At 51.3% G+C, this 27966-nt stretch overlaps 2 protein-coding genes across 5 annotated transcripts; one reads left to right on the top strand and one right to left on the bottom strand.

The window, feature by feature from the left end:
* The first annotated feature begins 603 nt into the window (after window positions 1-603).
* On the top strand, window positions 604-12740 carry ORAI1 (ORAI calcium release-activated calcium modulator 1). Its single transcript, XM_033097731.1, has 2 exons — window positions 604-1164; window positions 11738-12740. The coding sequence occupies exons 1-2, from the start codon at window positions 865-867 to the stop codon at window positions 12338-12340; spliced, it is 903 nt and encodes a 300-aa protein (XP_032953622.1). The 5' UTR covers window positions 604-864; the 3' UTR covers window positions 12341-12740.
* Window positions 12741-12875: 135 nt separating this feature from the next.
* Window positions 12876-26952, bottom strand: MORN3 (MORN repeat containing 3). 4 transcript variants are annotated; one of them, XM_033097728.1, is made up of 7 exons: window positions 26581-26952; window positions 24231-24404; window positions 20335-20492; window positions 18610-18769; window positions 17321-17505; window positions 16956-17030; window positions 12876-16539 (listed from the first exon to the last, which is right to left on the bottom strand). In XM_033097728.1, exons 1-6 carry the CDS (start codon window positions 26864-26866, stop codon window positions 16962-16964), a joined length of 1032 nt encoding a protein of 343 aa, XP_032953619.1. In that variant the 5' UTR covers window positions 26867-26952; the 3' UTR covers window positions 12876-16539; window positions 16956-16961. The 4 variants fall into 4 exon arrangements, with proteins under 4 accessions (XP_032953619.1, XP_032953618.1, XP_032953621.1 ...); XM_033097727.1 differs by having other exon boundaries at window positions 12876-17030; XM_033097730.1 differs by having other exon boundaries at window positions 12876-17030; window positions 26591-26693.
* Window positions 26953-27966: the final 1014 nt, after the last annotated feature.

Raw genomic sequence — 27966 nt, 5'->3', positions numbered from 1 at the left:
AAATCTCCGCCCAGAGCATTAAAATTGAAGCCCGGCCCACCCCCTTTACCCTGCCTTATTTTTTTCTATACATTTATCACCACTAAACTATTATAATTTACTCCTTGGTGTTTGTGCCTCAAGGCGGGGGATTTTGTCCGTCTGGTTCACTATCTTACCCTCGGCGCCTAAAAGTGTTACACCCAGTAGGTGCTCAATAAATACAGAATGAATGAACTCTAAGGTCTTGGCCTTTTCCTTCAGACCTTGAGCTACCTTGTTCCAAGGGGGAAACAGGCCTCAGGAAGCGCCCAGAGGTGACCTCAGGCAGCCCGACTAAGGAGTCCGAAGTCCGGGAGGAGCGCCATGGAAGCAGCTGCGGAGATGGGAGGCGCCGGGACACGGAGCGTGGCGGGGTTTTGGGGTCTGGGGCACTTCCAGGAAGAAGCGCGGACGCCGGCGGCGTCGCGCCAGGGTTTGTGGGCGGTGCCGTCGAAGGAGGCGGGTCACATGACTCGCCCCGGCACCACCCACCCCTCGTGGGCGGGGTGCTAGGGTGGGCGGGGGCGCATGCAAATCAGCCTGAGGCGGCGGCCAATCGCGGCGCGCGCCGAGGGTCCTGGCCGGGGGATCCGGGACGCTGGCTCGCGCGCAGGCTCGCGTCGCTGCCGCCCGGGTTTTTGCAAGCGGTGCCGCTGGCCTGCGAGCCGAGGCTGCAGCTGCTTCCTCGACCTCCTCTTAGTCCTTCGCGGCCGGTCGCGTTAGGCCCGGCCCGCACGAGCGGCAGGCGGCGGCTGCCTCAGGCGGAGGCGGAGGTGCGGCGGGGAGTGGGGGCCGCTGCCTCCTCGGGCGCCCGGGCGGGCCCGCGCCTTTGCAGCGTGCTCCATGCATCCGGAGCCCGCCCCGCCCCCGAGCAGCAACAGCCCGGAGCTTCCCCTCAGCGGCGGTAGCACCACCAGCGGCAGCCGCCGGAGCCGCCGCCGCAGCGGGGACGGGGAGCCCTCGGGGTCGCCGCCGCCGCCGCCTGCCGTCACCTACCCGGACTGGATCGGTCAGAGTTACTCCGAGGTGATGAGCCTCAACGAGCACTCGATGCAGGCGCTGTCCTGGCGCAAGCTCTACTTGAGTCGCGCCAAGCTCAAAGCCTCCAGCCGGACCTCGGCTCTGCTCTCCGGCTTCGCCATGGTGAGCTTGGGCCGCCCTGCCCTGCCCCCTCTCCTGTCCTGGCCGCTCCAGCCCGCAGCCCCGACGGGGCCCACAGGGGAGCAAGCTAGGCGGGCCGGGGGTAAGGGGAAGAGCTGGGAGAAGGCTGTCGTGGACGCTGGAAGGCGCCAGAGGGGCTTGACGTGAGAAGAGGTGGGCGACGAGTGACACCCGATGTGGGCGATTAGGTGTCATACAAATGTCCGGGGTTGGGGGGGCTCTGGAGCCTCAGATGGGCAAGCTTGATGCAGCAAGGAGGGAGAAACAGCAGGATCCTTGAAGTAGATTTGTAAGCCTACGACCCCACATATGTTTGGGGGAAAGGACATAAAGGGATCTTGCGAGCAGGTGTCAGGAGGTGGGAAAGCGGAGCTAGACCCCAGAGCTGTCTGTCGTGCACCCACGCTTGAGATCAGAGGTATTGGCTGCGTTCTTTTGTCACCTAATTGAGGGGATTTCCTGACACTCTTTCTCCTACCACATTTTCCGAGAGTCTCGAGCCTGGGGGTTTGACAGCCACTCCCCACCCTCAGTTTCTTCTCCAGCAACTTGCCACTGAGTCACTGGGTGTGGGGGAGGAGGATGGGACATGTTCCCCGTTGAATGGGCTCTTTCTTGATTTGGGGGGTAGGCCTGGTTTCTTCTCCCAGTGCAGGGCTGGTGTGGAGTGGGAAGGGAGCCTCTGAGGGGTGGGGTAAGTGAGGCAGCTGGGTGGGCAGAGAAGTGGCCCTGGGGATGCCTTCAGGCCTGGAATCTTGAAGTCTCCCAGGGCGGGGCACTACAATGCGTGATTATCTGCCGGCTTGAATGGGATCTGCCCACATCCCCACACACACACACACACCCCCACCCTCGCCAAAAAAAAAAAAAGTCTCCAGCTCGGGAGTACTCCTGCTCCTCAGTGAGTGAGCTAAGCCCTTAGCTTTGAGGGAGGGAGTGGCTGCACCCTTTGTGTTTTCTTGGGAAGGGAGTATGTCTGGTACTCTCCCTGTGTTCTGCAAACAAGTGGGCCAAGACAGTGGAGCCTGCACTTTTTAGAAGCCCTGAGCAGACCCAGAACGCACTGGGCCACAGTGCAGAGCCCAGGTGATTAGAGGTGGGAAGAGCACTCCCAGCTCTGCCACTGGCTGCCTGTGTGACCTCAGACTAAACTCTCCCTGGGCCTTGATTTCTGAATCGGTTAAATGAAGGCTGCTACTCAGAAGCTTCTCTGACTTGAAGAGTTATATTGAGGGAGCCTTGAGAAAAGAAGAAAGAAACTGCGTGTGTGTAAGGGAGTGACACTAGTTTGTAGTTTAGGCTGATGTGATGAAATTCTGGTGTTTCAATCCCAGGTCATAAGAGACCAGTCTCTGCCTTTGCCTGAAGAATGTCGAAGAAGAGCTGGCATTTACCAAGCACTCACTATGTACTAGGCATTGTGTAGGTTTCCTAACTTCCACACTGACTCCTCAACCATCCTTTGAGGTGATTTTTGTCATGGGACTTTGTCAAGGCCACACAGCTAGTCTGCTGGAGCGGGCTTTGAACCCAGGTCAGTGGGCACCCAGAACTCTCTTGGGTACTTTTGTCATTTGTGTGTATGGAGCTCTGATTGATGCCCAGCCAGGGACGTGCTTTGGACTAGGCCTCTTAGGGAATGAGAAATAGAGCAGAAAAGTTTCTTTTCAGCAAAATAAAATGTTGCGGTTTGGGGGAGGGGAGTGACACCAGGGATTGTCAGCTCTTCACAGCGGTGCTCTGGGTTTAAGATGGTGGGGATGCCTGTTCCCCTTTTTCTTGGGGTCATAAATGCATAGCTGCTCTGGCCCCATCCCACTCCAGAAGTGAGGATCCTGTGGGTGACACTGCCCTGCCTTCTCTAGTCCTCTCTTCCTTCCGAAGAAGCCTGATCTGCTAATCAAATGTCACCTCCCTCTTCCTCTTGCTAAAAGCAGTGAGGGAAGTCTGGAGGCAGGGGCAGCCAGCCGCATTGGGAGGGTCTTGGCTCACCCAGACTGTCTCTTGGGGACCCTTATTTTCCGTGGTCGGTGTCGCAAAGGCTTCCTGGCTTCACTGATGGAATCCCCAAAAGTTCGGCCGGCAAGGGCTGAGCCCTATGACAGTCTCCATTCTGGGGAAGCAGTTACAAGAGGGTAACTGTGTTGGTCATGTGCCTGGAAATCTATGGGAGAAATGGGGGTTGGGTTGGGGAGGGGGGCTCAGCAGGCAGGTCTGCCTGTGCCCCACCCCACCACAGACACCCAGCCTTGTGAGTGAGCCTCTGAGAGCAAGGGGTGCCACACAGCCCAGCACCATGGGAACGAAGTGAGTGGAGTTTCCTGGACTCCTCTCGTCCTGTGAGTCAGCACTCCCAATTTCCTGCCCCCACGACTTCCTAGAGACCTGGAAAACCAGAGGAGCTGACATGACCTTTGATCTCTAGGAGTGGGAAAATGAGCGGGATGCCAGACTCACCTGGTCTCCAGGTGTGATTGAGGGAGGGTCTCCCAAGAGCGTGGAGGGGATTGAGAGACTCCCCCCTCATGGGTGGAAGGGCCTGGCCAGGTGTCCTCATGTGTTGGAGAGATAGGCCGTGGGACCTCAGACAAACGACTTTACTCTTTAGGGCCAGTTTTTTCATGTGTACAAACAGGACACAACCTGCTATCCCAGGGGCTCGTATGAGGACTCATTACGAGACCCAGTTAGGCTCACGAAAGGTTGAGGAATCTTCAGGATCTGATGACGTACACCTTAGCTGGACCCTCTATTCTGCAGACAAGATTCCCTCTCCTGCTGGCATTTCTAGAAACAAGATGCTGTGTCTGAGCTCAGCATCCATACTCCAAACCTGCCAGGGACCCTGGATGTAGTACGTGATCAGCATCCTGGAGGTGCTCTTGAGCCAAAGGTACTCTCCAGGGCTATGATTCAGACCACCTGTGCCTCAGTTTACCTCAGTGACAGGCTGCCAGGCTTGGCCTGACCCTATCCCCTGCAGGACTGTGGCGGGCACACATGGCAATGTTGGTTTGCTGGGGAGGGCAGGCTGTAACGTTAGCCTAAGCAGAAGATAATTGGGAAGGTCAGCCTGCTGCCGTAAACAAAATGCTTTCCACGACCTGGGATCAATTATTTTTGGATTATCTGCCTCCTCAAGTTCTCAGCCCGCCAGCACCCTTTTGTTCCCAGGTTCCAGAGCGAGTTTAAAAGTTGCTTGGAATTTCTGTGAAAATGAGTTGGAAGGAAGGGCTCAAATCATAAGACATTATTTTGAGCCTTTGTGACCGATTCAGAGTGCAAGGGGCACGGAGATAATAAGACGTTACTTTTACTACTCATAGTGCTAATTACTGCTCATTGTGCTAATTATTACTCATAGAGCTAATTACTAATAGTTATCATTGCTGTTGTTGATTGGGTCCTTGTGAGAGGCTAGACGTTGTGCTTGTGCAAAGTATTGGACTTGTACCATCTCGTGTGATCGGCACACAACCTGGTGAGGGTTCAATGACTTGCCCGAGGTTACCTGGCTGATAAGCTACGGGGAGCCCTCTGTCTGTGGTGTTGCCCCACTGCTGTGAGAGAGGAAGCATCAGAGTGCTGGGAGGCTTGGGTATGCTTAAGCAAAGTAAGAACGGGGACTCTGGAGCCACACATCTTGGGTTCAAGTCCTGGCTCTTCCACATAGTGGGGAAGACACTTAATGTCTCTGGGCCTCAGTTTCCTCATCTGTAAAATGGGGATAATAGCAGTACCCACTTCATTCACTGTACAGATAGTCCTCGACTTAAAAGGTTTGACTTAACGGATTTTTCGACTTTATGATGGTGTGAAAGTGGTATGCATGATAAATTACGTGAGATATTCAACACTTTATTACAAAACAGGCTTTATGTTAGATGGTTTTGATCCATGTAGGCTAATGTCAGTGATCTGAGACTACATTTAAGGTAGGCAAGGCTAAGCTATGATGTTCAGTAGTTAAGTTGTATTAAATGCATTTTTGACTTACGACATTTTCAACTTACAGTCGTTTTATTGGGATGTAACCCCATCAGAAATCAAGGGGCATCTGTATTTGCAAAGCACTTAGAATATACCTGGCCTGGGTATCCAGGAATCTCATTCACCCTTGTCCCCGTGGTGTTGGGGCTGCTTTTATAAGACTTAACTGATTTAGAAGAATGATTCCAGCTGAGCCTTGTGGGTGGTAGAGTTAGGGCTTGGGGAAGAGCCCTCTGATCAGAGGAAGTGTCAGGGACAGTTAGTTACAAAGATGAGAAGTGATAGGGTCTCGGGGAAAGGCAGAGGGGCTGGTACGGTTGGAGTTGAGGGGGTGTAGGAAGTTGTAGAGAAAGATTAATCTGGCCAGGCAAGATGGTGCTGGGCCTTGGCTGGCTGTTAGGAAGTTTGAACTCTTGTACAGGCACTGGGGAGCCATGGAAGGTTTTGGAGCGGAGGAGTCACATGATGAGTTCTAGAATAATGTTGATGATGTTACTTATTTACTGAACACCAGGCACGTGCCTTTTTCTTTCACACTAATTTAATCCTCAGCTCTACAGGTACGTACATAGATAGGAACACGAAGCCTCAGAGGTTATAATTACCCAGCTAGTAGAATGCAAGCCCTGGTCTGTCTGACTCGGAGCCTTTCTACTCAACTACCCTCTCTCACGTCCCCTGTAGCTGGTTGATAACTGGGCCTTTGAAGTCTTCCAGATGTCCAGTTTGGGGCTGTGCAGAAATGGAATTTTGCTGAATGCCCCAAGGGGACGGCGCTCCATGCCTAGCTGAGAAGCCTTTTGTAAAACTTCACAGGTGCCTGTGGCCCATTTCTGGAATTTTCAGTTGGGATCTGTATTGAGCTCTGCTGGTTGCTGGGTCCAGGGCTCGTGAAGAACTCTAGGGCTTCCCAACGGGGCACTATGGTTGTTCGTGTTGTGAGGGGATCCCTTGGAGAGATAAAAGTGAGGATGTTTAGACAAAAGCCAGCCGGTTTTTCTCTGGTGGGACTTCTGGGGGCCTCTAATATGCTCCCCAGAAGTGATGTCTCCAACTGATGGGACCACAGACTCTTTTCTTCAGAGGAGACTCTCCTGGGACTGTGATGTGACACATCTCTTTGGGAGCCTTGGTCTAACCCAGGAATCAGCCAGCTTTTTCTGTAAAGGGCCGGAGAGGAAACGTTTTTGGCTTTGCAGGCCATGAGATCTTGGTGCTGGTTACTCAACATGGCCATGTTAGCGCAGATGACAGGTAAGTGAGTGGGCGTGGCTATAAGCCAACAAAACTACAAAAACTAGTCTGCAGGCCACAGTTTGCCGACCCCCGGTCTAAATGGTGGTCTCCAAACTTTTGAGTGCACACGCCTCTCAAAAACTTGCTAGCCTCAGTATTTGTATGCTTACGTATACGAATATGTGTGCATATCATGTGCATTATACCTTTAGCTTATGGGTGCTTATGTACGTGTGCTCTAACAAAACACCGTGTGTATGAAAACATACACAAAAATACAACACTGGAAAGTTGAAAGGATGGGCTCACTAACCAGTGACTGTCATCAGAAGTTCTAATATGATCTTCTGGTTTCCAGTGGATCACATAGGATTGTCTGTTGGACACTTTAGAGGCCTTGGGCCAAAATATCCGAAGGTCGGGTCTTACCTCCATTTGTTCCTTCCACATTCTTTTACTGAGGCCCCTAGAGGGCCAGGCCCGGCGCTGGGTGCTGCGGATATAGAGTGGAGTGGAGGAAACCGGACATGTCTCTACATCTTCCGAACATGTTGGTCAGTCAGTGTGATGGTGGAGGAACACTAATTCAAGGACACTAATCACTGCCTGAAAACACTTATTTGCTTAAATGTTTGGTGCCTGCCATCCTTCCTGGGGCAGGCAGTTGCTGTCTTACGGTACTTGCTGCTTTCTCTCCAGCAGAATCACGAGACCCTCCAGGCACGTAGTTGGTTCTCAATAAATATCTTCTGTGGATGAATGAATGGCCCCGTCCTAACCTGGGAGGCTGGGAGGCCATGGAATGGGTGACTTGGAAGGTAAAATCTAAAGAAGTCGGATTAGCCAGATGAAGACAGAGTCTAGGCCTGTTCTCTCCCCCTCCCCGCCCCGCCCGGCTAGTTCCACCTATTAGTGGCTTATGACGTCAATTTAGTGAGTTGCAACCAGCACTTTTTTTTTTTTAATGGAATAAGAATGGAATGAAATAGAAAGCGTGCGCAGCATATTGTGCGTATTGTAAGAATAGACCATGTTCATGCTTTTAAGGATAAGTATCTATTTGGTGGAACTTTTGTTTCTGTTAAAATGTGTGTGTGTCTATTTATAGAAACATTTGGAGTACTGGACTGTAGTGGTCAAAAGAGTTTGTAAACTGCTGGACTAGGCCTCAATCCTCTTAATAGATGGCTTGCATCTGAGGTGGGGCCGGCAGGCTCAGACAGCTGTGGGTGACCCTGGGTGACTGTGGCTTGGCGGCCCTCCTGTTCCAGGCTGCAGCCACCCACCCTCCTCAAAGTGAACAAGCCCAGGCTTGGGAAAGGGGAGTTGTGTCTCCCATCTGTGGGTGCTGGGGTTGGGCCAGTCATGGGAGGGCTGCCTCAGAAGGCCCTGGACTTCCAGTCGCCAGGTGGCCTGGGTCTCCATGGAGCCCAGCAGGAGTGAGGAGAGGTGGTTGGCATTCAGGCATAGTGGGCAGACACCTGGCAAAGCCAGCCAGGCCCTACCCTTCAGAATCACATGAGCTTCTTGGCTCATGCTTGAAAATTGGCATCCCAGTGTCCCCCGTGGGGGGGGTCCATGGACCAGTGTGAGGTGTGGCTGGCTGTCTCTTGCCCTTCCTATCCCTTTGGGACCCCTGTGGTCAGGTTGAAGCAGGCCTGTGGCTGGCTGGGAGCTGTTTATTTTGGGTTAACGGGCTCCGGCTATATTTACCTTGTGAAGCTGCTTGCAATCTGATCTGATTTCTCTGGGACTCAGCTGGGGCCCTAGGAGTCACCTGCCAGATTCCGTGGGGCCCCCCTGACTTTACTCTTCCTTCCCATGGGGAGATTTCCCAAGCCGGAAGCATTCTGGAAAAGGCAGTGGCTTTTCTTCTGGTGAACAGTTTCCATCAGGATCCATCAAGATTTGTGCCAACCAGTTCTTTATGCAGCATGGCACTGAACTTGGTCCCCAGTGGGGGAACGCTGCATACAACCAGCCTGCGGGGAAATTTCCAGGAAGTGTAGGGTCCAGCGAGGGTGATGGGGTTTCTTCCGGAGCCCAGCAACAGGCCCCTTGCTCTTCCTCACAGGGCCCACATCGCAGACTGAGCCACCCAGCCCAAGAACCGGAGGAGGGCTGGCCAGTTCTGGTGTCCCCAGGCCAGGCATGTCCCAACAGCCTATGAGCCTATGGATGTGACACATGGTGTGGAAAGAGTGGTCTCTGTCCTGCTGACGTGGCCGTCTGGCCAGGTGTGGTTTAGGGGCACATGGGGTCAGCTCTCTCCAGCCAGAGCAGAGGGTGTCATTTCTCTTCTGCTTCAAGCCCTGTCTTTTTAACTAAGATTTATTGAGCACCTCCTGTGGGCCGGCCCTGTGTTAAACACTTACATGTCAAGACCTCATTGAATCTCTTCGGCAACTGTCTTAGTCCCTGTGGGCAGGTATAACAGCACCACAGACGGGGTGGCTTATAAACGTTTATTTCTCACAGCTCTGGAGGCTGCAAGTCCAAGATCAAGGCACGCGTAGAGTCGATCGATGTCTGGCAAAGGCCGGCTTTCCGGCTGACGGACACCTCTTCGCGCCTGTGTCCTCACATGGTGGGAGCCAAGGGGTCTTGCCTTATAAGGGCGCTAATCCCATCATGGGGGCTCCACCCTCATGCCCTAATCACCCCCCCCACCAAGATCCCACCTCCTAACTCCATCACACTGGGGGTGAGGGTTGCAACGCATATATTTAGAGGGGATACAAACTGTGTCTAGCGCAGCGACTGTGTGAGAGAAGCGCCATTTCCTCCTTTGCACACAGGCTTCAGAGCCACGGGGACTGGAGTTCAGGTCCCTTTGGGACAGCCAACCGCTTTCTGAGCCTCAGTTTCCTCATTGGTAAAAGAAGAAGAATGATGTTACTAACGGTCATTGACACTTTGTTAAGCTGCTTTTATGCCAGGTCTTATTCTGAGGGCTTTTTATGTTTGTGAATTCATTGAATCCTCAACAACTATAAGAAGTAGGCCCCTCTTTTTATAGAGGCAGAAGCTCTGGCCCAGAGAGGTTGAAATATTTGTCCGAGGTCACCAGCGTTGTAAGTGGTGGAGCCAGTTCATGCTGAATACCTTTATAGAGGGGGAGATACCAGGAAGGGAACAGATTGAAAGCGTTACCTGTATATGCCCCCACTTGCACCACCACCAGGGCCTGACACGCCTAACGGGTTCAGACAGTTCCAGTGAGGATGTAAGTAGCCAGTGGACCTGGGGCAGCTAAGCAGCAGGCTTTCCTGCTTGTCGCTTCTCGGGTTTCAGGTTCCGGGGCAGCAGGCCAAAACAGGAAGAGGAAGTGCTGGGGGTGGGGAGGTGGCAGGAGGCATCACTGCTAGAGGGTGTGTGCCCCCCTTCTCCGGCGTGGGCAGCCCTGGGAACAGACCACAGGGCCTCCGGATGTGGCCTTTGATTCACCATGCCCTGGTGGCCTGCCCTGATGCCCCATATCCCTCACCAGCATATACTAAGAATTCTCAGGGTTGGCATTAGGCCTCCAGTGGTCTTAAAAGCAGTCAAAATCCTAATGGCACTGCTCCAGAGTTACAGTAACTTGTAACATTTTGTAAACTCCTGGGCTGAAAAGTTCATATAATCATCAACTGTGGGAAATCCAGAGCAAAATCTGAGTCCCATTGAAATTGCCTGAAAAGTCCTATGAATATATTATACCTGGGTGTTCTAAGGAAGGTGTCCATTATTGTCACCAGAGTCTCAAAGGTGTCGGACCCCAAATCAGCTCTAGATTGTGCATATCCCTCCTGGAGGAGTGTAGAAACCCCAGACGATTTCCTGTAGTGACAGTGCGTTTGGGAGTGAGCTTCCTAAACTGAGTAACAGTAATAAAGCTTTCACTGAGGGTTTACTCTGTGCCAGGCACTCAGTATTTTACATGGCATTAACTCAGTCCTCACCACAAACCTATGAGCCATGTGCCATGGTTCCCGTTTTACAGAGAAGGAAACTGAGGCCCAGAAAGTTGGAGAAACTGGCCAGAGTCACAGCCTAATAAAAGGGCAGAGGAGTCAGGGTTCATAGTCGAGCTGCCTGGCTCCAGAGCTGGGGGTCCTAACCATGGGCCCACCTTGCCTTTCCAGGCCATAGTAAGGATACAGAGGAACAAGAAATGAAGCAAGCAAACAGGGCCAGGTATTCCAGGCAGAAGGCAATCTGGTGGGGAAAGAAGGAGCCCACTGCACTGCCCTCCCCAGGAGTAAGGAGGGGTCAGGGCAGGCTGACTTGGGGCTGGTGGACACATTTCAGCATTAGACCTCCCGTGCTCAGAGCCTGGCACGTACTTGGTGAACATGTCATGAAGGGTCACGGCCCTTAATGGTATTGCCATTGGTGCTCACTGTCCCAGGCCCGTTAGGCAGGCCCTGGCAGTATGCCCACCACTCGCTGCTCCTGGTGCAGATCTGATGAGCTGGCTCCTTTTCATGGGGGTGATTTGCAAGGCCCAGGTGAGAAGCAGCGGGCGGTGTGCCCAGAGTGTGCCCCTGGTGACCCTGGTTCCACAGGTCCCCAGGAACTGGGGAGCAGCCTGTACCTGAGCCCTGGGGCCCTAAGCCCAGTGCTGGGGCCGGGGGAGGAGATGGCCCCAGGGCTGTCCCACCATACTGGGCTAGAGCCCATCTCTTCTGGGAAACTTCTTGTGGTTCCTTGTTGGTTGGTGTACTGTGTTCTCAGAAAGGGCCTGGGCATGACCTGCGAGGGCCTTCATTTCCGCCCCCCACCCCTCTGCTTGAGAATGGGAGTGTGGGGCCAACAGGGAGAGAGAGGGGTGGGGGCTTTTTTTTTTTTTAATGCAAACTTTATTCTAGTGAGATACACACACAACACCATTTTAACCGTTTGTGGTGGTTGGTTTTGAATACCTGGCTGGGTGGTAACCTCAGTGGTTACTATTTGAGAGGTGTTTGCCATGTACCAGGAGCTCTCATTAAATTGTTAAAATAATCCTATGAATTAATACAATGTCCCTGTTTCACAAATAAGAAAGTTGAAGTTGAGGCTCAGAGAGGTTCAGTGACTTTCCCAAGGAAATCAGGTAGTAAGGAGCAGAATTAGGATTCACATCCAGGCAGCCTGGGCTCCAAGCCTGCTTTCTTCACTTGCACTTTCTACCACTTCTCGACCCCAAGTCGGTGGATCTTATTATCCCCATTGTATAGATGTGGAAACAGAGGGTCCGAGAGGCCAAGTGACTTGCCCAGTGTCCGAGAGCTTGACAGAGGAAAGCCCCGGTGAGCTGTGACCGTCCTGGTGCTCAGCCCACCTCTGCCCTACCCCCCCCCAGGTGGCGATGGTGGAGGTGCAGTTGGATGCTGACCATGACTACCCGCCGGGGCTGCTCATTGCCTTCAGTGCCTGCACAACGGTGCTGGTGGCCGTGCACCTGTTTGCACTCATGATCAGCACCTGCATTCTGCCCAACATCGAGGCGGTGAGCAATGTGCACAACCTCAACTCGGTCAAGGAGTCGCCCCACGAGCGCATGCACCGCCACATCGAGCTGGCCTGGGCCTTCTCCACCGTCATCGGCACGCTGCTCTTCCTGGCCGAGGTCGTGCTGCTCTGTTGGGTCAAGTTCCTGCCCCTCAAGAAGCAGCCGGGCCAGCCACGGCCCACCAGCAAGCCCCCAGCTGCCGGCGCCGTCGCCAATGTCAGCAGTAGTGGCATCACCCCGGGCCAGGCCGCCGCCATCGCCTCCACCACCATCATGGTCCCCTTCGGCCTGGTCTTCATCGTCTTTGCCGTCCACTTCTACCGCTCACTGGTCAGCCATAAGACGGACCGACAGTTCCAGGAGCTCAACGAGCTGGCCGAGTTCGCCCGCTTGCAGGACCAGCTGGACCACAGAGGGGACCGTCCCCTGACGCCTGGCAGCCATTATGCCTAAGCCCTCTCAGGCCTGGGCACTTCCTAGCTTTGGCCTTATGCCCTTCCCCATGACCTTGTCCTGCTCCAGCCTCAAGGATAGCCTGTGCAGGAGGACAGGCTTTCGTCGTGGGGCAGAGAGTAGAGGGAAGAGGCTCTTTTTAAAGAGAAATGACTGCACTTTGAAACTTTCCTCTAAGAGAATAAGCACTTCCTGTTCTTCCAGCTCCAGGTTCTCCTCCTGTTAGGAGGCCATCGGTGGGAGCCAGAGCAGGGACAAAAGCTCCCTTTGTCCCTCCTCCTCCCCCATGCCAGTGCCACCTGGATTCTTCCTGTCCTTTCCGTCTTGACCCGCCCACCCTGTTCAGCGTCGAGTGTGTGCGTGCGTGTGAACACATAAATATACTTATAAGGGACACCACCTCGTGTCTATTTGTTGGTTCTGGGCCGCCTGGTATTATTTCTCTTGGTGCCCCAATCAGTCAGGTGAGCCTCTAAGCAAATTGTGTTTTCAACATTTTGAGAAATGGCAAACCTACAAAAACGTTGCATGAATAGCCACTAAAATATATATAGTCAATTCTTGTTAATCCCAATAGTTCTGTTCTGGAAAGTCACCGTGAACGTGAATTAGCCAATACTAAACTATCGCTCCTATGGGAAATACGGTGTTAGGTTCCTGTGAGCCTCTGGTCGCAATATTATTGTCAACTGATCAATATGTTACCTTGTTTTGTGTACGTTTCTCTTTAAAGACAACTTATATAATATATGTTGTTGAGTCATTAGCATTGAGCTCAGGGCCAACAGAACTGTCACGCATGCCTGAATGAAGCTTGCCTACCTGACACAGACACTTTTTGTTTTCTGTGAGGCACATCACATCCTTCCTGCATTCAGGAACACTACGCAGCACTTCACTATGCTTGAGGATCATTTTGAACAACGAAATCAACAAAAAGCACAAAACATGGCACTAACTAGGCCATGAAAAGGATACTTATTCATTACCAGTGTGAGAGCTGAAACAAGGCAGTGTGTCTCCTTGTTCAGCCTCAGCCAGCAGGCAAATTCTCAAATACAGAAACCATGAATAAGGAGGATTGCTGTATGTTTTTCCCCCGAACCATATGCATAGTTCCCTTTGTGCCTAAATACTTCCTCCTAAAACCAAGGACATTCCCCTGCGTAACCACAATTCAGTGATCAAATTCAGGAAACTTGACATTGATACCATGCTACTATCTAATAGAATGTTCGTGTTCACATTCCAATTTGTCCCAATCATGTCCTCTCTAGCAGTGATTTTTCCATCTGCGATCATGGGTTGCATTGGGTTGAAACAGCCTCTCTTTGTCCTTTGTAACATTGACATTTTTGAAGCGACCAGGCCTGTGGTTTTGTAGAATGTTGCCTTAGTCTGGTTTCTCTGATGTTTTATCATTATTACAATCAGGTTGTGCATTTTGGCAGGAATGTTTATCTCCATTTTTCAGATAACAAAATTGATGTCCAAAGAGGTTAAGTAATTGGCCAGAATTAGAACCTGGAAAGTCTGGCTCAGCGCCTGGGCACTCACAGAAATCTTAAATGGGCGGAGTCTGGCTTTGCTTAAGAAATAGGAAGACCCAGCAGCAGTACTGGGCCCACCTTACAGAGCAGCAATGGACAGGAGCTCAGTAGCAGCCACCCTCTCCCTTAGGACGTATGTTTGCCACAGTCCCCACTGCTCCCTCTTGTCTCACACCAGGCCAGCTTTGTCTCTGTTAACTCGCCTGGCCCCTATGGGCCTTTTGAGTTTCAGAGCTCTGTCTGTCCCAGAAAACCAATACAGAAAAGGGTTGTATGAACACAAAGTGCTCTGGCTGAAGTGAAAGTTGGTTCTGGGAAAGTGTGGCCTTAAGCTCTTGTCCTTCTGTGCAGACGTGGACATGGCCAGCAGCTGCTTCGTGAGCTGAGTGGGGAATGGGGCCTGCCTTTTTCCTCTCACAGCTTCTTGCCCCCATCCTGCGTCACAGGCACCAGGACCCATCCCTCCCCCGCTCCCTGTGGGAAACGCTCCACTGCTCCCCAGAGAAGACTAAGGCACCTTCCATGCATTTCCATAAGAGATCCACCTCTTGACCGACCTCTGCAGAGATCTGGGATCTGGCTCGATTTCTGGATCACCAGATTGCCTTGTAAAATGCAGATATCCAAGCCCCTCCCCTGGGTGTGTCTGGATTCTGTATTTTTAACAAGCACTCCAGGTAACTTTCAAACCCAGGTAAGTTAAGGAAACACTGGTTGTTGAGAACAGCCTCTTTAATTTCAGTTTTATTTATATTTTGAATAGCTAATACATTCACATGGTTCCAAATACACAGTGAAAAGTTGCCCTCCCTTGTTCCCAGTTCTCCCCAGAGAACCATTGTTTGCCAGTTTATTGTGGTCCTATCTAGAGAAATTTTATAAACAAGCACACACACCCTACTTTTTCTGGAACATGGTAGCCTTCAAGACACACTGCGACTTCTGCACCTTAAGAGCAGACAGACTTTGAAACCTATGTAATTTTACTAACCATTGTCACCCCTTCCCCCATAAATTTAATAAAGTCTCAAAAATAAAAGAGCAGATAGACCTATGTTTAACTACAGTCACTTTCTAGCTTGGTGACTTGTGAACCTCCCTGAACCTCGGTTTCCTCCTCTAAAATGGCCCTCGGAATAGCAGGAAATCTCGTAGAGTCATGAAAGAGGACACGTGTAAAGCTGTCAGCACAGGGCATGGCACCAAGTGAGTGTGTTCTGGTTAATGCTGCATCCCAAGGTAGCCAGACTCAGCTTCCAGGTGTCAGAGGCACAGACCGAGAACCATGCCTTGAGTCAGGCCACCTTGCTTATGATGTCGAGGCAGAGAGAAGCTCGACAATGTCAGTGAGCGTTTATTGAGCCTTTACTATGTGCCACGCACTGGGTGAGGTCTTTACAAACATCATGGTTTTTCAAGGTTACACTGTTGACAGTGGGCTGAATCATTATTTTGTAGAGCACATTCTAGCATGTTGAGCAGGATCCCCAACCTCTACGCACTAGGTGCCAGTAGCATTCTTGCCTGCCAGCTGTCACAGCCAAAAATGTTTCCAGATATCCCAAATGTCCCCAGGGAGGGAGGGGGATGAAATCATCCTCAGAACCGTGCCTTATTTGACCTCCATATTTGATCTTCACCGTAACCACAACAACCCTGGGTGGTAAGTACCGTTATTGTCTTGTATTAGTGGGGAGGAAATCTAGAGAACCGAGAAGTTGGGTGGTGTACCCAAGAACACACAGCTAATAAATCACAGTGGATTCACACCCAGGCAGTTTGCAGAGCTCATGTTTCTACCCATTGCATAAGAGTTTGTCTTGTCTTGCAGAAATATTGTCTAGATTAGAATTACGCAAAGCCCTTCCCAGATACCTGCTTCACAACTAACCTCAATACATGTTATTCATTATGATTCCATCTGTTCGCAAATCCTCAAAACACCCCTGTGAGATCTAAGTCCCATTTTACAGATGGGCATGGAGGTCACTTGCTAAGGGTCACAAACCAGTGAGTCAGGGGTCCTTGGCCCCAGCTGCACATTAGAATCAGCTGGGGAAATTCTGAAGGGCCAAGCTTCACCCCAGACAGATGTGAAACTGGGTGTGGGACCTGGGCGTCTGTAGCTTTTGAAGCTCCCACGGGATTCCAAGGTTGAGAGTCTCCGTGTTAGACCGAGAAGCCAGGTCAGGTTTTCACCCTAAATCTTGGTGACCAGTGTGACCAGATGCAGGCTCACTCTCCTCTCTGGAGTACCTCAGAGCTCAGAGACCTGGAGACACCTCCTGTCTCTCCCTCAAGGTCAATCCATGCAGTCCATGGGAACGTCTTCCTTCTTTTCTACCTGAAATCCTTCCCAAGCCTCACCCCATAGTTCCTAGGCTAATGCCACCAGGTTCTCCTTTATTCTCAGGCACTCAGGGATGAGGTGCTAGAATGAAAGCCATAACAAGAGGGTCCCCAAGGCCAGCGGGGGGAAGAAGCACTGCCCCCCCCATTGGCAATGATCCAGTGCTGGGAGGCGTGAGTCCCTCTGAGAGTGCCAAGGGTGTGCCTGGAGCCACCATTCACTCCTCCAGTGGGAGCCGCACTGGTCTGAGCAGTTGGGTGACGTGGGCTTCACTTTCTCCTGCAGCTCTGGTATTCTGTCTGCAGAGGCGAGGGCTTGGTAGGAGCTGGCGATTCAGACACTGTCCCAACGCTCTCTCCTCGAACCCCATTTATACCCACACTAGGAGGGGCTAGGACGGGAGGAGGCCCACTGGACAGATGTGCAAGTGGAGGCCTGAGGCAAACCACCTTACTCAAGGCATTCGGGGTGAGCCAGCCACTTGACTCCAAGCAATGTTCCTCCCTGGAAGCCCAGGGTACAAATGGGAGGATTTGGGCAGGCCTGGAATGAACTGGTCTTCAGGGAAATGAGTTTTGAAGGGGAGGAACCAAAAAAGACCAGCTGGACTGCAGGAGGCAAGAAACCCACCCTCTCTGGTCCTGTCCCCGACCAAAGGAGACCTCAGGAGCTGCGTCGTCCACATAGAGGGTGACAGGCGTGCCTACTCCCTCACCTGGCATCAATCTTGTGTCTTCTTGAACGTGACGAAGGCTTCCTCCAGTACGCTGTCGGGATCTAGAAGTTTGATCTGGAGGGAAGCAGCAGGGGTTGGTTTGAGGAGCACAGAAGTCCCAGGCCGCCAATTTTATAAGGTGCTGCCTGCTTTTGGGGGTGCTGCTGCCAGCCTCGGTGGGGGCGGTGCTGCCTGCCTTGTGGGGTGCTGTCTACCTCCCTGGAGATGCCATGACTGAAAACAAAACCTTGTCTGTTTCCTTGTTGGGCTGGGCTGGGCCAGGCTAGGTGTGGTTGGTGGGGTGGGGTGCTGTTTGCCATCTCTTTCTGGATTTGGCCACAGGGCACTTAGTGAGAGCTGCCTACCTCAGGAATGGGGAACTGGGTGGGCTCAGGGGCCTCATCACGACCAAAATCGATCATCGTGCCACACTTGGCCACATCGTCCACCCAGAAGCCTTCAAACAGCTGACCATGGTCCAGGTGGAAGAAACGCCCAGACCCGTTCTTCAAGCCTCGCTGCCAGTATCCCTCATAGCGGTTCCCATTCTCTGGAAGAAAGGACAGGGAGGCGTGGGTGCTGGGCATAGGAACCCAAGCCAGACCACCAGGCTGGCCCCTCCGCCACACCTGGGCTGGCCTTCTGCCACTGGTGGGTGGAGCAGGGTCTGGGACAAATGACCTAGAAACATTAGAGCCCTGGGGTGTCAGCGACTTCCAGAGTCAGACCTGGTTCATGTCTTGCCTCCACTACTTACTTGAATTTGAATGCGTAACATGGTTTCCTATTTGTAAAATAATATAGCTAATAATATGAATTGGCAATGTTTTTTCAGCACTTACTCTGTGTCTGGTTCCATGCTATGTTTCTGGCCTCAGTCCTCACAAAAACAGCCATGTGAAGGATGCCGCATTCCATTTTACAGATGGAGCTTGTAAAGCTCAAGGAGTTTGATTGACCCACTCAAGGTCACAGAGCTAGGGCAGCGAGGAAGAGGTCCAATTTACAAAGTTCACCCTGGTTGCTATGTAGAGAATGGACTAAGTCCTGACACTAATGGGGGTTTCTCATTACTCTTCCCTCTGCAATGTTCTTCACCAGCTCAGTACATATCCAGCCCCTTCTCTTCCCTCAGATCTCAGTTCAAAGGTCACCTCCTGAGGGAGGTATTCCCTGACTCCTGACCCTAAGTAAATCTAAATAGCCCATCCCCAACTCCTTTGTCATTCTCCAACACACCTTCCTATTTTTAAGGGGAATTCCTGTGTGACCTTGAGCAGGTGACTTAACATCTCTGTGCTTCAGGTCATTTGTAAAGTGGGAATGATAAGAGTACCTATTTTATAGGATTGTAGTGAGGATTAAATGAGCTCAGGGCTGTATAAGTGTAGGCTTTGATTGTTATGACCATAAGAAAATGTCTTAATTGTTTATGTGTATCGTTAGACTCCCCTTTTAGCGTATAAGCACCCTGAGGGCAGGGATCTGGTCCTGTTATTTACCTTAACCCTCACTGGAGCGGGGAGTTGCGGGGGCGTGCCCAGGGGGGCGTGGCCACGTAGGGCCAAGAAGAGAGCGGCTTCGAGGGCAGGCCGGGTGGGAGGGGCCAGCAGGCCATTTGGGCGGGGCCGGTTGAGGGGGATGGGGCACTCACTCAGGCGCAACATGCCCTCCCCATCAGGCTTGTCGTTCCGCCACTGGCCTTCGTAGATGTTGCCGTTGCTGTAGTACATGCGGCCCCACCCGCTGCGCTGGTTGCCACACCACTCACCCTCGTAATACTCCTTGGGTCCGAAAAACTGGATCCCATAGCCCTGAAAGCAGGAAAGTATCCACGTTCACGGTGCGCAGCCACTACTAGGAAAGCCCTTCCATCCTCCCTGGTACGCAAGCCACACACCTGAAATTCTTCCTTGCTTCCTCCCTCAGTTCTACACACAAGCTGATGGTCGCGTATTGCAAAATTGCCCCAGGCTGTCCAATTCCTTCAGTCCCTCTGCAATCGCCTTCATGCAGCCCACCATCATTTCTCCCCTCCTCACTGGTCCCCTCCTCCACTCTCCCGTTCTCCCAGCCCCCATGCATCCTCCATACAACAGCTAGAAGGATCTTTACATCGCCCATCTGATCAGGTTTGTCCGGTTTCCCCAACTCTGATTCTACCCTACGAAAAGTCACAGATGCCTCTGAGAATCAGATCAAAGCTATGGACTTTCTCCCCAGAAAAATGAATTCATCAACACCACATTCAGAGTCCAACCACAGAGAATCATGGACTCCCTGCAGATCACACCTAAGGAGGTTGGGTTAAGCAGCCCAAGTCCGTCCCTCGAAATTTTGGTTCCCCATCTACCCTTCAAGGCCCCCACCTACTGGTTCCTTAACCCCCACCCGTGGGTGCACACACCTTGCATACATATCCTTCCTTTAGCTACTTCTGCCTCCTGCGCTACTTCCTCTTCTTTTTTGTTCTCCATGGTTAACACTTTGTATCTTTTGGTGTCACTTCCTACAGGAAGCCTGCCCTGACTGTTTAATGATCTTCCTCTGGGCTGCCTGTGCAAACTTCTATCCTAACACCATATTATATGTAAATTGTTTATTTTGGGATCTCTCTGTCCACTGGCCATTCAACAATTTGAGAGCAGAAATCCTGAAATCTTAGGCTCTACCACGTGCCAGCAGTGTGACCCCAGGTGAGGCACTGCACCTCTCTGAGCTTGTTTCCTCATTAATAAAATGGGAATGACAATGATGGTGATGACAACGATGTATCATGTAGCATATCGTGTTCCAGGACTGCAATAGCAGTTGTTCAATAGCGATACTGGATTTTTATCTGTCTCCACGGCCGATGGCAAGGATTAGATGTTTATGGGTTGAGGACATGCCCCTGGCTGGCTTCTACATCTGGGACCTTCCTCTCTAGTCCTGTGACTTAGGGTGTGGCCTCAACTTTCTTGCTCTCACTTTTCCTACCCTCCTCTTATCCTGGCCCAAGAGAAGGGGGATTCTCAGAAAGGGCTGCCCAGGGAAAAGAAAGCCAGGAAATGAGTAGGGAAGAGTGGGGAGGAGACTTCACCCCCACACTGCCCGGCTGGCTTCTTATAGCCACAGTTACACAGGCTCCTCCCTGGGCCCTCTCCTCTGGCTTCCTGTTTCCTGGGTTTTGTTCTGAGAAGTCTTGATGATTCCCCCACGCCTTCCTTCTCCTACCCACAAGGTACCTCTGTTCTCCTCCCCTCAAACCTCCCCTTTCTCCCAGACCTCTCAGACTGCTCCCCCTACACACACACACACACACACACACACACACACACACACACACGTCCTGCTTTCAGCCTGGCCCACGCACCAGGGCATGATGGGAACCACTCACCGATTTCTTATCGCCTTTCCACCAGCCCGAGTATGCTTTCCTGTACTTTCCCGTCTCTTGGTCAGGAAGGCTAAGGGTGCCATAGCCATCTCGCTTTCCAAACTTCCAGTCTCCCTCATAGATGGCCCCTTTCTTCTTCCATATCTGTGTTCCTTTTCCTGATGACACACAGATGGGCCAACACTGCAGACATGGCTGCCATGGATCTGGGGGACAGTTGCTGGGTCCGCCTGGACCTCCAGGGCCCCTAGATTTGGTGATTCTTGAGGGCTGGGACAGGTTCTGTGCCTTGTCTCTAGACCCCCAACACCCAGGAAAAGCCCAAGAAAGTTCCACTTCTACAAACAGTGTTTCTCCAGCCATTTGCCCTGAAGCTAGACTGACATAGCAAACCTGAAGTGGAAACCTACCTGCCCCTTCAGCATTTCAGCTTCATCGCTTAATAATACGGAATGGATACGCTGATGGAGAGGGTTTTGTGAACAAAAAGGAGATATTTTGGCAAGCCTGACAAACTCAATAACTAAAAGTAACCATAAGGGATGTTTTGATTAAAAAAAAAAATCCTAACTGAATAAGTTGTGGTGGTAAGTCACATTCGAAGGCCTGTGTGATAGGTTAATCTCTATCTTGAACAAGCCATGTCCATTGTTTTTGCGCATCTAGAATAACATACTAAAATGTTAAAATGATCTCCAGACCCTGATGTGGGAAGACAACTTCAACACTCCTCATCATTATCTTTTACCTGCAACTTCTGTAAACTATGTGTGTGAAATGTAACTACCCTGCACCCATCAATGTAAAGAAGTACTACGTATCTCTTTTACTTTTTATCTAGTCTTAGAGATTTCCCCCTTTGCTTTCTCCCACCTCCCTAATCTACCACCAATGAATTTCATGTACCCGTCTTACGTCTTCTGCTTCGATTCTAACGTATAAAATAAGCAGCAAAACTGCCATTCTCGGGAGCATTACCTCAATTCTTTAAGACTTTGCTTCTGGGACAAGCCTCCAGACTCGGCTCATAATCAACTCTTTAAACCTTTCTTTAGGTTTGGAATTTCTTTCATTGACAGTTTCCAGGAAATGTTCCGCATATTTCTTCAGTTCCCCTGAACACACATGCAGACCCATCTCGTACCACTCTAGCCCCTTCTGTGCCCTCCAATGCCACCTGCCAGACTGCCCTCCAAACACTATGGCCTCCATGCTGTTCCTGGAACCCACCAGATATGCTTCTGCCTCAGGACCTTTGCATCTGTTCGTTCCTTGGCCTGGAACGCTTTTCTCCAAATATTCACTCACTCCCTACCTCCTGCAAGTCTTTGCTCAAATCTCATTTTCTCAATGAGGCCCACCCTGACCATCAGATTTAAAAATGACAAGGCTCTCAAATGCTCTTACCTTGCTCTGTTTCTTTCCATATCACTTATCAACTCCTAACGTAATAGATAATTCACTTACTGTGTATTGTCTGTCTCTTCCAGGAGAGTATGCGCTCCATGAGGGCACAGAGTTTGGTCTGCTTTGTTCACTGCTCTATTCCCAGGAATGAAAAGCAGTGCCTGGCATGTGGTAGACGACCAATATTTGTTGAACAAAGGGATGACTAAACTACTTGTGGAGTACCTACCTACACGGGCCAAGCATGTCTTGGAAGCTCAGGAACAAATGTAACATTTTTCCTGTGAGCTTTTTGATCTCGTGTGAGTAACTTAACTCCCTGGGTCTCAAGTTCCTTATCTTTAAAATGGGGATAAGAATATCTCATGGGGTTATTCTGATCATTAAATTCGTTAATATATGTAGAACACTATATGCCTGCATATAGGAAAGATGATATCAATTATTTTTGCCCTTGAGGCAGGGCCCAGCCATATTGTAGGGGACATCATGTTGTTTGTACCTATCCTTCTCCTAGTTTTATTTCCAGCCCTCTGGCACTCTCAATCCCTGAGGTTGGCCATGGGACTGACTCCTCTTCCTTGCAAGACTAGCCAATCAGTGAAGTCTACTCACCCAGTTACCGTGATTGGTTCAGTGAAGGGAATATGACCAAGTTGGTCCAATGAGACCGGTTGCCTGCAGAATAAAGGCAGAACTTACCATGGCCTGTGAGTCCCTATGTGGTTGGCTCTCGTGACCTGCCCCCTCTCTTTCCTCTTGCTCTCTCTGCTCCAGCCACACTGGCTTCCAGTGAACAAGACTGAACACCCCAAAGCATCCTTCCATTCTGATTCCATTATCTAGAAGACATGCCACTCTGCCTGGATAATCATTCTGATCCTCCTGGGCTCAGCTCAAACTTCACCTCTCTGATTATGTCCTCTTTTGTGTCTCCTCTCTGGTCCTGTTCACAGCCTGATGCCACCACTTTCAGCTGTATGACATTGACTAAGTCACTTCCTCTGTCTGAGTCCTAGTTTCCTCATCTGCAAAATGGGATATTATCTATTGTGCAGGTTCTCTGTGAGACTGTCATCTCCCTGTGCTTGGAATTATGCGAGATGCCCAGCACAGGGTGTGGCATGGGCCAGGAGCACAGTAAGTGTTAGTGGAGTGAATGAATGAGACCCTGGGGAGCCACCCTCTCCTTGCCCTGCATGGTGACTTTTTTTAAAACCTCTTCCAATCTACTCTGTATAACACAGCAACTCACTTCAGCTTGGTCAAAAGATGTGTCTTGAAGGGGCTTGGGGGTTGGGCCTCCATTCTCTGACAGGCCTGCTTTCTACAGCCCCAGCCCCATTAGCTTGAAGGGAGGCAGGACTCATACAGGAAGAGGGCTCAGAAGGCCACAAAAACCCACAAGGTCATATCACTGGTGGGGCAGCCAAAATCCAGCGAAGAGGAAATGACTTACCCAAAGTCACATAGCTACTCCGTGGTAGGGCCAGGCTCAGAACTTCAGGGTTCTGACTCCGAGTCCAGGGCTCTGTCCACACCACATGCTGCCACCAAGGACTGAAGCACACACATAGGCACACACACTGAGCTCTGAGTAGCCACATAAAGCCTGGACTTTAAGGCAGTGCTGAGTGTGGATGTTGTGTCACACACTGAGTGGGGTCAGCTTTGGAGGGCTTCTTGGACAAGGAAGGTTCTGAGTAGCATCCCTGCCACGCTCAGCCAAAGAGAACATTCCAGAAATTCCCCTTTCATACAGACCCTGGGCTACATAATTGACAGATGTCATCTCTTATCTTTACAGATAAGTATCATTCCCATTTTACAGATGGGGAACTGAGGCTTAGAGTGGTGTAGTGATCACTCAAGGTCATAGCTGGTGGAGCTGAGATTCTGACCCAAGTTTATGTATTCCAAAGCACTTCCTGCAGGAAGGCAGGAGAGAACAGTGGTTAAGAGTATAGAATCTGGAATTGCAGGACTGAAGTGAGAAGTCATGCCACCTTTTTAAAATTAAAACTTTTTTTTTCTTCGGGGCTTAAATTGTATCACAAGGACCCCTGTGCCCCCTGCTAGTTAGACCCAGAACCCAGTCCAGTTAAAGTCTGAGCCCCAGCTCCTTGAGGGAGGGGGTCCTCCCTCACCTCCTGTTTGTCAGACCCCACGTCAGAGCTGAGTCCCATGCTTAACATAGGTCTCAGAGGGTCGGGACCGAGCTAGAGTCTCCAGAACCCCAGCTGGGGCTGGGGCTAGAGTCTCAAGACTGCTTTGTGCCCTACTGGTCCCTGAGACCTTCTCTCAGCTGACATCAGTGCTGAGTTCCTTTCCAGAGCCCCGGCATGTGGAGGCCCCTGGCTGGTCCAGGTCATCATTTCCCCCTGAGAGGAGCCTTAGGGACACATCTTATGTCCTCAGTGAACCCCTCACACTGCTTCCTTGGCTCAGGCCCCAAACTTGCTGCTCAGCCCAGAGGGTCCCTCACTCACCATGTTTCATGTTGTCCTTCCACTCTCCCAAATAGCGGTCGCCATTGACCGCATATACCTGGCGCCTCGGTCCGTTCTTCTGGGCCTTCTTTTCCCATTCCTTCCGCAGGGGCTCGGACTTTTTCAGGCACTTGGAGACAGGCATGTTTGCTGCTTCTGCTGGGCCAGAGGGTGCTGGCAAAGGGTTGGGGACATCAGGAGCTCAGTGTGCCCTGCGTTATTTCAGGGTTCTGGGGCTTCCCAGGGAGCCACCTGTCTCAGCTCAAGTGGGGTGAGTCATGTGTGTTCCGAGCCCCTGGGGCAGGTGACCTGCCCTTGGAGGGGATCCTTTTGTGCTGGACTGACCCTCAGCTCTCCCCTTGCTTGTTTCTCCAGGGAACCCTTGGGGGTGGGCTCTGATGGCACAATTGCTTGGGAACCCAGGGAAACCAATAGAGCATTTGGGTTTGTGATGGCATCAGGAAGAATCTGCCCTCAGGCAGCGGGTGACAGTCACACATTTAATAACCAGTATGACCAATCAGGGTAGATGCTGGCCCTAAGGTTAGAGCTTGGCCTGGAGCTCCCAGTGGTTGTGAGCAGAGAACCACCTCAGGGGCATGGGGGGTAGGGGTAGCCTGGCTGCTCTGGGCTGGCAGACAGCTGCTATGGCACAAGCCCACAGGACACCCCCTTACATACACACCAGCCCGACACCCAGTACTTTAGCCCCCTTGGTCCTGTCACCTGTCAGGCACATGGGGTAGTGGAAAAGCCCCAGGGCTGGTTTTGCAGGGGTTTGCAAGCTGTCAGGAGAGCCCACCAAAGATACTGCCTCTGGGGTGACCAAGTGTCCCGGTGCGCTCAGGACTGAGGGGTTTCCTAGGGCCTTGGAATTTTCAGTGCTGAAGCTTGGGTAGTCCCAGGCACACCAGGATGATTGGTCGCCCTTCTATCTCTGACCTCTCACCTCTGCCTGAGTACTTCACCTGTTTGCCTCATCACCTGGCCAGGTTTTTCCATCAGACCAGAGCTCTCCTCCCCACCCTGCCTGGTGGGGTTGCAGAGAGACTTTGGGTGATCTAGGGCCTCTCCCCAGTCTGGGAGCCCCCATCTGTGTTCTTCCTGTCCCCAGGATCTCCAGTGTAGACATTCATGTCCACCTGTCTATCTCCGTGGGACTTGTGTGAGGTGATAAAGATGGTCCCCTCCAAAGCTGAGGAACCCTGTTTCCCTGCAGCACATACCATTATCCTGCACATGGGTTTGGGGAACACACACACACACACACACACACACACACACACACACACCAATAGTGCTAGCAGCATGGGCTAGTGAAATATTTGACCATCAACATGCAGAGAACCTGACCAATCAGAATAACCTCAGGGCTCAGCAGGTTCCCGAGATCATGGTGTCCCAGGCATCCACCCACCCATGGCGAGCGTCCCAGGTGTGCTACTTGAGCAGTCACCCAGAGCCCAGCCCTTAGAAGGGCCCATACTTGTTTACTGATCTGTCACTGGTTTGAAATTCTCACACTTTCTGAGCAAGAGCCCTGCATTTTCATTTTGCACTGAGCCCCACCCATAGAGGTGCTCCTTCTGTTGGGCTACCAGGGGCCTCCAGGAGTCTGACCAGGCTAGCTGGTACATATTTTGACAATTACACCTAGAAATAAGGACAGTCACTCCAGGCAATAAAAAACAGCAAGGGCAAAAGCTGGAAAGGGCAGAAAACAGTCTCAGGTCCTAAATTAAGTGTTTTCCTTTTCTCTCCTAGTTCCAAGGACTACCTGTACCATGATGAATCTTGATATTTAAACGAATTCACTTTTAAAAATCAATACATTTATCCAAGAAAGAAACTTCAGGTAGAATTACTATAAATGGAAAACCAGTATCAGGTACCCTAAGGGGAAGGTAACTATAAAAATAAAAATACTAAAAAGAAACCAATGTAAGTCTTAGCTAGATTGAGATTAGCGAGTGTTCAGAAAGATGTTAATGCCCTATTAGCCCAAACTAACACTTGCTCCTTGGATTACTCAGAATTGTAAGAGAACCCAGAATCTAATAACCTTCTTACGATGTTACTGGGTGTTATTTAATGTCCCATCAGCGTAACATAAACTCATCCTTTGTCCCACACTTTCGGGAGCATAGGTTATACTCGAGGACGTTAGAGTCTTAATGCATGAGCTACTGATAAGAAAAGAAAGCCTTGCCACGCGGTGCGCGGACTCCGCGAAGGTTGTTTAGATGCTGAATAACAATAATTAGCACAATGGAAGGTGGACGGGCCAGGCACACCCACAGGCCTCGTGGTGCGTCCGAGCTCTCGCCCATTGCCCCCTGCGCACTCTCACCTGCGCTCACCTGAGGGGCGGAGCCTGGATCCGGAGTCTCTGGGAGGAAGCAGTGGGGTCGCAGCCTCCTGCCTCTACCGCAGCCAGCTGCGCGCGCTCCGGCGTCCCGGGCGCGGCCAGGGTCGCTATGGTAACGCAGGGCCCCTGCAAAGCCACTGCGCAGTGCCTGCCCCTTCCTGCCCAGACTGTGCGCTCGCGGGACCGCGCTTGGAGAAGGGTGCGGATCCTTGGGCGTCCGCAGAAGGACGTCTACCGGCCTGTGGAGGTCGAGTGCCGGCTGGTGCATCCGTCTGGTGGCCAAAGGCTGGTGGGCGAGCTGGGAAGCTCTGATATCCGCGGAGCGTGGGCCACGCTGTGTCCCGGGAGGTTACTACCCCACGTCTGTCTTGTCTGGGGTTCCCCAGAGCAAGTACAATGGCCGAAACGGGCAGGAGAGGGTTAAAGGCTGTTCTGTCTAGAGGCAAAGACGGAGCGGCAATATTTGAAGGGAAAACTACATCACACCGGTTCTTAGGCTTGTAGGGGTTTACTAGACGCCTTTGAGAATCTGAGGGAAGTTTTATAGCCCTTCCAACCCTGAATGATGTACACAAGTTGACCCGAGTCACTCCTGGGCTCACACCCTTGTCACACGGAATAAAAACCACAGCCCTAGTGGCCTTAAAAGCCCTGCTTCATCTGCCCACCTCCCTCCCCTTTCTTCTCTGACCTTGAGCCTTACTCAGCGCATGGAGTCTCACTATTCCAGCCCCACACGCTTTCTTTATTGAAAATGCTGGGCATGTTCCTGCCTCAACGCTTTTGCCTCTTCTGTGCCCTCTGCCAGAATTTCTTTTCCTCCAGGTAGCAGCCTGGCCCTATTCAAACATCACCTTCTCAGTAAGGAGTTTCTAGATCACTCTATTTAAAATTGAAATCTCCATATACAAGAAAATCTGTTTTGCTCCTTTCCCAGTCTCATTCCTGTTTCATGTTTTTACCATTTAGCATCATTGTACACACACACACTCCCCTTATTTATTGTCTGTCTCTTTGAAGGCAGGTTTTTTCCTTCCAATTTTTAAGTGAAAAATGTTAAACACACAAAAAATCATGACCAATAGTACAGTGAATACCTGTCATCACCTCTGCCTATATTCAGCAATTATTGGTTATGTCACCATATTTGAAGTCAAAGAAGTTTTTGTGTTTTTTCACTGCTGTTTTTCTAGGACCTAGAAGAATTGCCTGGCACCTAGCAGTTGCTCAGTAATTTGTAGAATGAATGAATGATGTGTTTTCAAGGACTCCTGCTCCAGGAGTCCCAAGTCCTCAGGTTGAGGCCTCCTGCTACAGGAATTAGAAGCTCCAGGCCCACTGGTGGACAAATTAATAGCATCCTGCCCA

Source organism: Rhinolophus ferrumequinum, chromosome 25 (genome assembly GCF_004115265.2).
Source record: "Rhinolophus ferrumequinum isolate MPI-CBG mRhiFer1 chromosome 25, mRhiFer1_v1.p, whole genome shotgun sequence".
Classification (NCBI taxonomy): domain Eukaryota; kingdom Metazoa; phylum Chordata; class Mammalia; order Chiroptera; family Rhinolophidae; genus Rhinolophus; species Rhinolophus ferrumequinum.
Note: the sequence above shows the minus strand (reverse complement) of the source record. Positions and strands in the feature narration are given on the sequence as shown.

Excerpts from the sequence above, each read along its gene's own strand:
- ORAI1 (XM_033097731.1), top strand. The coding sequence starts at position 865 with ATGCATCCGGAGCCCGCCCCGCCCCCGAGCAGCAACAGCCCGGAGCTT. Across the intron at positions 1,165-11,737 it reads TGCTCTCCGGCTTCGCCATG|GTGGCGATGGTGGAGGTGCA; the intron begins GTGAGCTTGGGC and ends ACCCCCCCCCAG.
- MORN3 (XM_033097727.1), bottom strand. The coding sequence starts at position 26,866 with ATGCACCAGCCGGCACTCGACCTCCACAGGCCGGTAGACGTCCTTCTG. Across the intron at positions 24,405-26,580 it reads CGCCCCTCAGGTGAGCGCAG|CACCCTCTGGCCCAGCAGAA; the intron begins GTGAGAGTGCGC and ends ACCCTTTGCCAG. Across the intron at positions 18,770-20,334 it reads GGAAAGGCGATAAGAAATCG|GGCTATGGGATCCAGTTTTT; the intron begins GTGAGTGGTTCC and ends TCCTGCTTTCAG.